This window comes from Triturus cristatus, chromosome 8 (assembly GCF_964204655.1).
Source record: "Triturus cristatus chromosome 8, aTriCri1.1, whole genome shotgun sequence".
Classification (NCBI taxonomy): Eukaryota; Metazoa; Chordata; class Amphibia; order Caudata; family Salamandridae; genus Triturus; species Triturus cristatus.
In genome coordinates this window covers 245546662-245559319 of record NC_140591.1, presented here as the reverse complement: position 1 = coordinate 245559319, position 12658 = coordinate 245546662, and the positions used below count along the sequence as shown (strand labels likewise).

Here is a 12658-nt window from a genome sequence, read left to right as displayed (position 1 = left end):
CCTTATTTAAATATTGCTATGCAATATGGGGAATATTACTGACAAAAACATAGAGAATTGAGTTTTCAGTGCTTATAGGTGTAGAAAGTATATGCAGGAAGAAAGATTGATTTGGTGCTCAATAGATTAATTCATGGCTTTTGAATTGTTTAAATCTTAAAATCCAAAATGCATTTGTCAGTACCTAGATATCATAAAAGTATAAGTTTTACAGTAACACTGCTATAACACCTACTCCAAATACGGCTGGTGAGTTACCACTACAACTCATACTTCTACATAACACCTGAAATAATACACTGGCTTGTATTTTATAGCAGAAGATTTAAAGGCTTCTTCTGTCCAAAAAACATATCAACCTGAGATGTTCAGGTTGTGCAGAGATCTCTGCAGCAGATGCATTTCTTGACTACGTTTTTAAAGCAACATTACACCATTCAATTAATTATTTTACCATCTTGCATTTGAATTGATGTTTGCACAAAACTGCTTATAATGTGCACTGTGTTTCAAGTGAGTCAAAGGTTCAGTGAAAAGTGTATATTAATTGTTATTGCCTATAAAAATACATCATAAGACATTTCTCAACCCTGTTTTGTGGAGTGTTTTCAATAATAGATCACCAATTGATGCCACTTCTTTTTTATTTGTGTGGGGATTGTACCAAGGTGTTATTTATTATGAGACCATGCATTTGCTGAACATGATCTACTTCGAAGGAACAGTTTATGACTTGCAAAAACAAAACACACCTTAAAATGCAATGGCTTGGTACTGAAGTAAGCAATTTTTAATAACAATTCCTAAAACATGACTTAGTTGCAACTTGATAACATTTTCCTGTACGGCACATTTACAAATACATACAACTATTGAATACATTTATTCATTGGATGCTGGAGGCTCTTCAAGGTCAAAAGCAAACCTCCTATACACAATGTACACTTGTCAGCATTTACAAGCTATAAAACACAGTAAACTGAACATTATAGTTTTGTTGAAGTTTAACTAGACTGATAAAGCAAAGCCAATACTTGTTACATTTTAATAACTTTTTAAAGGCTTTACAGTGTCTTATACATAAATACTAATGTACATGTTTACGGTTTAATGGTTCTCGGTTTAGCTTGTTGATTAATCATTCTGTTTGATTGCATTTTTTTTATTAATTATGACTATATTTTCCTTTGTTGTTTAATTGATTATACATATTTTAAATATATTTAGCACCCCCTTGTGCGCAACAGAGTTTCATACCTATAGTTTTCAATAATAATTACGATTCATGCTTTTTTTCTAAATAAATAATTTTCATAAACTCCTACATACATTGTTAAACAATACTGTGCAATGTCGATGTTAGTAGTAGAGTGTGTACAGAGCAAAGATGGAGAGGAGTGGCTGTGTGTTTCCATGCATTTAGCTCTGGGGGAGACAAAACATTTTGTATTGAAATATTACATATAAAAAGACCTTTGTGGCAGCCCTCATCACTCACTGCTTTGAGACGATGTCAGTCCCTTCTTTGATCTGCCCAACCTAGTATTTCTTTTTCAGTGTCATGCTGTTTGCTATTAGCTGTATTACTGTACCTCCTACAGAGTGCTTCCATTGCGTACATGAGGTGCATTGCTCTCAGAAATAGCATCAACTGGCAGGGACTATTTGGTGAATGCAGAAGCCATCTTAAAAAGAAGGCTTCTCAACTAAAAGTAACATAGTAAGCTTGCTAACCAAAATCTTACTTGAAGTATGAGATAGCTAAATATACAAATTAACTATGAAAATAATCAAGTATTATTTTTCACGAAAATATTGTTTTGTGTACAAAAATACAAAACAAATGTTTGGTTTGCAAAATGAATTCCGATAAGTAATATAGCCTGTTTTCCTCCTTTACATAATTTTAGTTTTAGTAAACATTAGCTTTTCAATTACATGTTTTGCCGTAAATGCTGAAAAACATCTTTCCAAGATTACTTTAGTGTTTGTATTTTTTTTTCTTCACTTTCAAATGTTCGGAATGGCACACAGACCAGTGACTGCACTTAAGATTACTGCTTATTGGTTCCTGTGATTTTCTAGTTGGGTTAGTCTAACCGAAGACAGTCATTAATACCTTTTAGAAAGATCTCAGGAATCTGATGAAGTTTGAAAGTTTGTTTCAGTGATGGCATACAGCTCAACAGGTCTGACTCTAACAGCCACCATCAGCAAATGCTGAGGTAAGAATCCTCACATTAAAAAAAAACCACATTCTTATTAGCCCAAAACATAAATTCAACTAAACATATTTTGCAAGATCTTCTCTGATTTTTAAAGATCTTACCCTCTTTCAATCAAATCACATGACAACATTGTGAATATATGCCATTACATCGCATGCGGTAAAACGCAGTCGTTACAACGACCGTGTTGCTACAACGCGAACCATTACAACGCAAGTCGTTTCAACGACTTGCTGTAGGGGGCGCGCTGGACTTAGGAATAGTATAATTTACTATTCCAACTCCAGTGTGCGCAAAAGTAGGGAAGGTGTTGGAATAGTAAATTATACTATTCCTTAGTTTAACACGCCCCCTACAGCAAGTCGTTGAAACGACTTGCGTTGTAATGGTATGCGTTGTAATAACGCGGTCGTTGTAACAACCGCGTTGTAATTGCATGCGTTGTATCGCATGGGATGTAAGCGCTGTTTCCCCCACATTGTTTCTGTTTCCACTGAGTTGTCAATTCAGCTCATCAGTGAATGTGTTAGGTGTGGTTTCTTCTGTTCACACTTTGCTGGCACTAAAATGCCATCTTTTTCAATTTAAGCTTGTGTAATAATGCAAAAATAAATGCATCCTCTTGTATCTACATGGTGATCAATTCTACACAGAGGAGACTAGGTAGTCATGATGCACTCCATATTAAATGTTTTTCAGGAAACTAAGTAACCCATGTGCAGTCATGGGGCTTACTTAGGCACTGGAGACATTTGAAACCTGCTTCCTGGAATCATGGAAGTATGTCTGATCCACCTCTCCAACCTCCCTTAGCCTGATTAAATGGTGCATATTTGTAGGATTATGTTCAGACACCCTCAGAACCTGGTGGCTTAATTGGACACCAAAGGTTTCAAAGATGCTTCCTGTAGGCATGTTGATGTGTCCATGCTGTCTCCCCACCCTCTCTTAGCTTGAACAAATGGTTTATAGCCTTAGCATAAATCCCAAACCTCATGAAGACCTTGTAAAGCAGCATTGCCCTAAGAAGACTCGAGACCCAAATCTCATGTGAGTTACAAATTCTCTTGCGAGATTTAGAAATCTCTGCAGCTATTGTGTCCACCACTCTGTAAATACCATGCCCTGCTTTGTTTCCATGCTTTGAATGGTGAACACGTGGGAGCAGCTGAGTAGACAGCCATCTATCTTCCCGTTTCTGGATTCCTTCTGCTAAGTTAGCCACTTTTCCTTTACCACTAAACCAGCGAATTAACGCGAAGCCCAAGCAAGTACCAGGGAGTCTAAAATTTGTTGGCAAATGGAATGCTCCATGATGGCTATCCTGTCCACCTTATTACAATTGTATTATATGCTATGGCACTTCTAAAATAGTATATCAATCATGTTTGTGACGAGTAACCCGTCCGTCAAACTCTAAATCGAGCCCGATGTCTGAATGCAAAACCTTTGACTGAGAGGACCCAATAGATGTATCTGACTTCCAGATCCATTACGGTCAACCTAAAATTGCACCTAGGTCCAGCCCATGCGGAATTGTTGGTTCTCTATAGTGCATGACTGTGTCTGTGAGATTTGTGCCTTACAAATTTGGAAATTCATATCACAACCAATTTTTGATGATTGTGATGTCTTTTTTTGCTCATTTAATTTTTCTCTATTTTTCTAAATTTGTTTGGGAATTTTATTGTGATATGCTATTTACTTTAGAATTGTTGGTGCTGCTTGAATTTACCACACACTTCCCTGGGGATAGCATACTGCTTGAGCAATGGGTATCAGGGGTGGAGCTGAGATTCTCTCATAACTGTTTTAACGTAACCAGAGTGAGTGGGAGTCCGTAGGAGTGCGCCCCCCCCCATTAAATAACCCCATTTTAGGCAACTACAGTGAAGGAAATTTAAAGTTTAAAGGAATAGCCGATTTTTACATATGTTATATTATATTTCCCACTAATAGTCACAGAATTACCTTGCTACTTTGTAAATGAAAGACCTTGCTATGGAGCTTGGACAAGGTCTTCTGTTACTTATAGATTTACCTCAGCATCCATTTGACTCCATTATGATACTATATAACTATATTATGTTAAAGCAGATACCTCAGAGTTGGCTTTAGGAACCATATTTTCAATGCCAAAAAGATACTGCACAGCCTCATTCTACGGCATTCTTTTCTTTCATGTTATCTGCAGCAGAAAATAATGTCACTATTTGAAATATAAGGAACTGCTGGTGTTCAAGACTTCATTTCAGGAATAACACTATTACCTCATGGAGCTTACCATATGATGATCGCATTTATAGGCCTTAGGAACCTTCAGTTCCTGAGGTCTGGTAAGACTTTGATATCTGGGTAATCGCACTGGTCGCATCTTTTGCCAATTACAACTTTGTCATTAGGTTCAGACCTGGCAGCGGAAAAATGGTACAGCTAATGTTTTGCCTTAGGCTTTTGCACCTGACACTCAGTACTCAGAGTGAACTATCACCTTATTATCCTTGGCTAAGTTCATACAATTGTTGAATGTCAGTCAAGAGAATTGGGTCAAAGACATGTGCCAAACTAGAAACACCTTAAAACATGCAAGAGTGGCTACCTAATAAAGGTTATGATGGACTTCTTTATCATGAAGACTGTTTGTTTATTGCTATCAGATTCTTGCAACAAGTCTTGTTTTGTCACCCAGCGACAAAAAATGGATAATTGTTTATACTGGTGGAAGTCTATGAGAAAAGAGGAGTGGGTTATAAGAGGGAGCGATAAAATAACATTTACTCTCACTCATTTATGTAGACTTTTAATATAATGAATGAAACCAAAGCCAAAATGTATTTGTTGCAGCACCTGAAAGAGTAATTCCAATAGAGATTGTCAAAAACCTTCATAAAGTCACCCTGCATCACCACACAAGGGTGCGCACGTTTGTGGGCCATCTGAATCTTCCGGATGCAATGTCTTGTGATCCATCCTGGCATGAAACAATTCTGGTCTGGATGCATTAGGGAAAGGATTAGATTGTGTGGTAAACCCCAAGTGATGTACTCTTTTATATCCAAACAACCCCCGAAACCTACATTTTGTGCCAAGGAGATGGGTATCAAGTAGAAGCAGGGCATCAGAAGAGTGCTGCTTGGCAGATTAAAGGAAACCCCTATCTCTTATTCTTATCATTGAGCCTGCTAACATTCAAGGTCATTATACAGTATTTAATCTTTATGCATTCGGGGTTTACGTATTTGTGGGCCCCAATGCTAGAGAGATGGACAGTGAAGGAGGTGTGATGTAGTAGTCTCTGGCATTCATATGAAAAAACAACTGAGGAGCTAGCAGTTCTCAAGTGTGCAAACCCTTATCCCTGTTTTAATCTGCCATGCCATCTGCTGGGGACAGCAAATAATACATTTCGAATTGACAAATAGGTGTTGGGTTCTGTAAAGTGTTATGTTTGGAGAAAATCATCACTAAATATCTTAAAAAGTTCTATGCCCTATTTATTACCTTTTTGACTTTTTGGAGCCATTACTATTTATTATAAGGTCCACGCCATTACATAAATACTATTGTTGTCTGGTGTGAGGCATCCTTAACATTCTGCTAAAAACCACTTATTGAATTATCAGATAGATTTACAACATGCTATGTGATTTCAATTACATTTCACATGGAAAATTATCATAATGCAAGATAGGATGACATTTTTATTTTTATAGTATTTGAAAAACCAAAAAAGAATACATTGGTGTGTTACCTTTAAAGCTAGAGAAATTAACATGTTTCCACCACATTACAAAAAAAAAAGAATGATCTTGGCAAATCTGACATGCAAAAAAAGGAAAATGCAACAACTTACTTTCTTCTTCGATTTGTCTCTGTGGAAAACTTCTGAACTCTTATTCGATTTTGTTTTTGTTCCTCCCGTAAAGCTTGGCGTTCTTCTTCGAGATCTCTTTCCAGCAGAGTTCTGATGTTTCTTATTACATTATAAAATTAAGGTCAATAAAGGTCAAACGCTCTTTTTATGCTACCAGAGACTTCGTGCATATCAAATTATAACATTATCTGTTTTATAATGGATGCTATCAATGCTAGAGTGGTAACTTTCATGTATGACGTCAACACATTTCTCAAAAACACACAGACTTGGCACTTTAGAAGTCTCCCTGAAGCTACTTTGTGGAAGTTTAAGCAGGTTCTGATTATCAAAAAAGAGAACAGCGCTGCTTGGCAATCAGGAAAAGTTTAGGTTTATTTAAACTATAACAGCAGGGATTAGCAGTACATCTCTTCCAGTTGTGTTTGGAATTCGATTTGTATTAGGGACATTACATGAAATATACTGTACAGTGGGTGCAATAAAATGAAGTTCGTCCACCTTTGGGGAGGAAATACTGGTACAGTGGGTCATAAATTACGTGTTTAGATGCTCAATCCCACTCTGATAGAAGGGGCCATATATACCAACTGGAAGTCACATTCTGAGGCAGTCCAGGTGGATGGGTGTGTCATGTGTGTTATCTAGGGTGACGCTTACTACTAGACATTGCTTGGGCTTTATCTGATGAATGCAACTGACCGGCTGCTCTGGCATTGTGTCCTTGGGCCGAATGCAGGCCCTATGCTGTGCATTTATTTGTATTTATGAATGTGTGCATCTGATTCGTTTCTTTAGGTATTACATCTCCTGTGGCCATATGTGATTTACTGCTGCAATCTTTCATGTGTGTTGGAGGCTTGTTCCATATCTGGTGTTTCTATCACAGGAAGCACTATGGGTGAACAAAGGGCAGCTGTGTTATGTTGATCTGATAAACAGTCACTCTGAAACTAATTTGGGTAGCGCAGGTAACAGTTGTTCTGTGGTGTGCTGGACTCCTAAGAGCAAGACCTTTCTATAAATTGACCTAATGCTAAAATTCCCCCCTAGTTGAGTTATCAACTATTACCCTGGCGGTTGGTGTCCATGTCTTGCACATGTGGGTTTCCTGTTTCTAGATTGTGATGTGTGTGTTTCCTTTGGAATTTTGTGTCCAAACCAGGTGCATTGCCCCTATTTTCTGGGTTGCCTTCTGCATACAGGCACATATTAGTTGCAGGATGCAGAGCAGCAAGAGCCAGTTTACAACCATTGGTAACAAAGGCCTGTGATCCATGTTGCTATCCAGGCAAACAAACCTGTGAACCATTCTACATTTTGGTCCCCCTCTTCTTTAATCATCAACTGCTGTAGGTTGTGTAGTGCTTAGATGGTGATTGACAGTGTGCCATTGTCCAGATCATTCATTGGGATGAAGGTATAACACGGTGTACCTATCTTGGCGCATTCACCCCTTTCCATTGCGGTCATTAAGTCCTACACATACCGGTGCTGCATCACCATGATGCAAGTGGCGCACATTTCTTCTTTGATTGCGTTACGGCCATCTTTGGTGGTATTCATCCTTTTTAGTAATTCCCAAATGGTGATTTGCAGCCACCGAGCGTTGCCCTTGGTTTGCATGGTGAAGAAAGGGATTGAACCTCCTACATCTATTTGCACATCGGTGAAGAGCCGGAACTCTTCAGGTATGTCCTTGAATCTGTCCAAACCAAAGTACTTGGCGGCCCTTCTTTGGCATACTTGGTGTAGAAAAGTGGTGCCTCTGACGATGGGGTGGTGATGCAGTGCAGAGAGATCTTCTACGGGTATGACCAATGTGGGCGTAGAGGGTGACCAGTGAGTAGACTCCTCTCCAGTCTGGGATGAGCTGGGTGTAGTTGTGCTCGCTGCATTGCCAGTAGTAGTCAATCAAGGTGGATGTGCTCCACTGCATGTCATTATTATAGGTTAGACTCTTACACGTTCTGTTCCCTCCGATGGGTATTGTATCCTTACCCCTAAAATACAAGGCATACACTGGTAGCTTCCTGACTACTATGGGTTTTTCCTTACCCTCTATCCATGTGTACCCTCCTGCTTCCGAGTTCCAGCATTTTATCAGCAGCGCATCATTTACCCGCCCCCAAGGGATCTGTTGTCTTTTGTTCCCCAAATTGATGGATCTGCAGGTGAACTGTACGTTGGGGTTCCACATGTTGTTCAGAAAAATGGGCTCTAGTTACACTAAGGGCAAGCCTTGCTCCACAGGTTGATACTTGTATGGACATGTTATTGCATTGCGTTGAGGGCTAGGTGAGTTCCAAGAAACCTGTGTGAGGGCTGGTTTTAGGCCATTTGTTCCAATACGGTGTCTGCCCCCTTTTCTTGACTTTCTCTAACTCGGATATCTACGCTGTCAGGATGCAAACGACTTTGGGTATGATATCGTACTTGGTTAGGTTCACTGTGACTTCCTGTGATGCTACAGTGTTGGGCTGGAGTTTGGCTTTTACACAAGGTTTTGTTGGGTTGTACCTCCTTGGACAAGTATAGTCTATCTGAACCTACTGGATGGGGTATCAATGAGCAAACATAGCAGGAGTTGTTTAGATGCTTGGCTCCCCGCTGAGATTATGTGCAGATGCCAGGGTTTGTGTAATAGTGCACTATGTAATACATGTAGGATGCTGTTGTTGTGTGTGGTGAAATTGTATGTTAAATAGGTTCGATCCCGAACTCACGCTGGGCCACCTTACCTGGTGACCTACGATCAAACTTGACCTGTTCATGTTTGTTGACATATAGCTGAAAATACATCAAAGCACAAAAGGCAAGAGACAATACATAGGTGATTGTTTTTAGTCAGGGTATGAAAGAGTTGATGAAAAAGCCCAGAGGGAGCCCTATGGGCACTACTATCCGCAAAGTGTTCGCAAAGGCCAGGGTAAACCGTATAGGCGCCTCTGTTTCCAAAGTGTTCATAATTCTTATTGGAAAAGTCAGTGATGTTGACACCTTTGGTGGTGGTGGTGGTGGTGGTAGTGATGGGTCCAAGCGAATATCTGTCAAGTGGTGCCATGACCCTTCCTCTTCGACCTTGTGATACAAGGAAAATTGGGATAAATTATACAAACATCCACACAGACCTGAGGCCTGAGACCTCCATGCAAAGCTTTCAGGTTAGATACAGTTTTAGGCCTCTGTAAAAACACAGGTGTGTGCACAGGTGTAGCAACATTATGAAAAACAATATGTCTCTAAGTAATATCTCGTAACCTGGGAGAATAACAGCGCATTTTAGCGCTTAGCAGTTTTGGACGCAGCAGCGTTTTTTTAAGCGGACCCCGTTTTACTATTTACTTTAATAGTTTATTTTTATTCTACCCTGTTTTTAATTCTACGCTGTCCCTCACTTGCACTTTAATTGTCTACTCACCGCTGTTGGGCGGGTCCCTGGTTTCCCCGGCTCCTCCGGTCTTCGGCAGCCATATTGTGGGTAGTTTTCTTGGACGCCGGGCGGCACCAGATTGTGCGAGCAGACCAGCTGTCACAAGGACACGCTGGCCTGCATATAAGGTGAGACTAGAGACAAAAGCAGCTAGGCATGCACTCAATATTCAAATTCAAACTGTAATACAGCAAAGTACTCAAGAATAGTTAAACTTCAAACAATTATGGTGTGCACCTGAAAGATGGCACTGCCAGCCACCTGCATACAACAATGTCGAGAAAAAATCTAAACAAATGTTTAGAAAAACAAGTGCACTACTCCGAGCCCAGGTGGGGCTATTGGTATTTGAACATAAATGGATAACGTACTATAACAAATGTTGTCTGGAAGAATGAAACAATTAATCAGAAATGACACCAATTGAGTAACATTTAAATCATCATAGTGGTTAGTTCTCCATGCTTAAAACACAAATGAATGTCGAAGCTGAATCCATGTGTCCATGTAGTATTTACTCAATAGCAAGAAAAAGTAAACAGAACAATGTTCATTCTCAACGAGAATTCGCAGTTTCAGAAGGCAAATCCCAATGCATTTCGGGCTTAAAACATAGCCCTTCGTCAGGGGAATCTCTAGAAACAAACAATATATACATATCAATTGAGAGTATGTCAAAAATTATACTACATTCAATTTTACTGTACAAGGAAAACGCAAGGGGATAACATTATAGTCATAACACCAGGAGTAAAGTGCCACCACCGCAGAAACCAGAAAAATATGGTGTAGGAGCCTCGAAAAAATGTGTGTATTGAAGACAAAAAAATGCTCAAACCAGTTCCCTATTGATAGCTACACAGACCCAATACCAGTAAAGAAACAGTGCAACACCAACACCTTAAGAAACCAAATAGATGAGCCAGAATCGTAAAAACAAAACAAAACATACCTGCGAAAATATAGTGGGTAAACCACAAACGGTGTGCCAAAAGCACAACGCAACATATACAATTAGCAATCCGGAAGTCACACTATAAGAAATAAATGAAAATTATGCTAGAAACCTAATCGTAACAGCTCATTTCAACAACGGTCTAAGTATCCAAGATGCAAGGCTTACCCTGAAAACTCACACGAGTGAGATTAATCGAATGGTTAACCAGCCAGAAGTATTAAAGCGCAGCCAGCGTGTGAACTCTACAAAATATCAAGACACAATTTTTAGCAAGCTGGTAAACCTCCAAGACCGCTTAAGGTGAAAACAACATTAGCACCTACCAAGTAAAACTACGTTCCACCTCAGATCGCTAACAACGCTGGCTCTTCAAAAAAGCCGCCCGCGTCGGCGCGTTCTTAAATGAGTATTGAAATAGAAACAGGACTAGGGCTAACAAAACTAGCATCTCTCCTATGCCAAACGGCCGCCATATTTAAAGAGTGAATACAGTACTATCCAAATGTAAGAATGAGAGATTCACAACAGAAATGAAACAAGTCAAAGATGAAAAAGAAGAGGAAGAAGAAAAAGAATAAAACAGAATAAAACAGAAACAGCTGGTGCATGACCAATAATGTTTTACATCAAGTAGGGGTACAAATGCAACAAACTATAAGCATTGTGCATAATTAATACATCAATACATTGCATGAAAATTGGTGGTGAGCTTTTATAAGAAACAGAACAATTCAAACTTATCGTTAAGTCCCTTTGGCAAGAGACTTTGCATGAACCAAATCCAATATGCTTCGCGCTGCAGCATTAACTTAGTCATATCTCTATCGGGACGTGGTATCACTTTCTCTAGAATACCAAATCGCAATTGTGAAATAGAATGCTTTTTTTCAAGCCAATGTGCGGCCAGGGGTGAGCTGGTGGTTTTAGTACGAATCCTACTCTTATGCTCAGTCAAACGAACCCGAATTGACCTTTCCGTTTTTCCAACATAAAACATCTCGCATGGACATTTAATGAAATAAATAACATGGTTACTGTTACAATTTGCATCAAAGTTAAGGATAATCTTTTTCCCTGTCCAGGGATGAGTTATGTGCTTGCCAGTCACGGCATTATTGCAATGTGAGCAGTTCATACAAGTAGTCATCCCTCTAAATGACGTAGTGGGTTTGACAGAAGTCTGATTCAGTATTTCCTTCAAGTTGTTTGACCTTTTGTAAGCAAATAGTGGTTGCTCAGAAAAAAGATTACCAAAATCAGCTTCATTTTGAAGTAAATCCCAGCGTTGTAGGATACTTTTTTTAATGTGATTGGAGTTTCTAGAAAAAGTGGATACAAATACTTCCCGGCTGGAAGAGGCCGGTTTGTCCTGTTTGCGAAGAAGCGATTCACGACTTTTAGTCATTGCTCGACTTTCAGCATCATTCACCAATTTCAAAGGATAACCTCTAGCTAGAAATTTGTCCTTAAATTCATGCATGGTCTGCATGCTTGACTCAGGGTCAGAGGAGATACGTCTGATCCTTAATAGTTGGGAGAAAGGCAAATGTCTTTTTAGGGACCAAGGATGAAAGCTCTGATAGTGCAAGGCGTTATTGCGATCAGTTTGTTTCTTGTATACTGCTGTCTCAATTTGAGTTCCTGTCCTTGTCAGAGTGACATCAAGATATGCGATACTTAGAGGGTCAACAGAATAAGTGAATTGGATACGAGGATTAATAGTATTCAACTGCTGGATACATGATATTAATGCCTGTCTAGACCCCTGCCATACAACCAAAATATCATCTATATATCGGCGATACATCAAAAGATTAGATGCCCACAATGGGTTGGAAAGAATATGCTCAGTTTCATATTTGAGCATGAAAATGTTGGCATAGCTCGGTGCCCCAGAAAAGCCCATCGATGTGCCATTAGCTTGAAGAAAAAAATTGCCCTTCCACTGAAAATAACTATGGAATAAACAAAAGTGTAGTAGTTCTAATAAAAACACTTTATTGGCTCTGATGGAGTCCTGTTTAAGTAAGGCCCATTCGACAGCTTCTATCCCCTCTACGTGGGGAATCGAGGTGTACAAAGACACAACATCTATAGTACAGAAAAAGACTTCAGATGACAAAGGCAATCTCATATCTGCAACAATGTTCAGCAAATGCGTGGTA

General features: G+C 39.3%; 1 protein-coding gene across 3 annotated transcripts in view; it reads right to left on the bottom strand.

The window, feature by feature from the left end:
* CEP126 (centrosomal protein 126) overlaps positions 1–12658 on the bottom strand; it is a 315130-nt gene that overhangs the window by 235085 nt on the left and 67387 nt on the right. For all 3 annotated transcript variants that reach the window (XM_085621438.1, XM_085621439.1, XM_085621440.1), the window contains exon 2: positions 6082–6201. In XM_085621438.1, coding sequence (XP_085477564.1) covers positions 6082–6201 — 120 coding nt within the window. The remainder of the gene's footprint in view (positions 1–6081; positions 6202–12658) is intronic.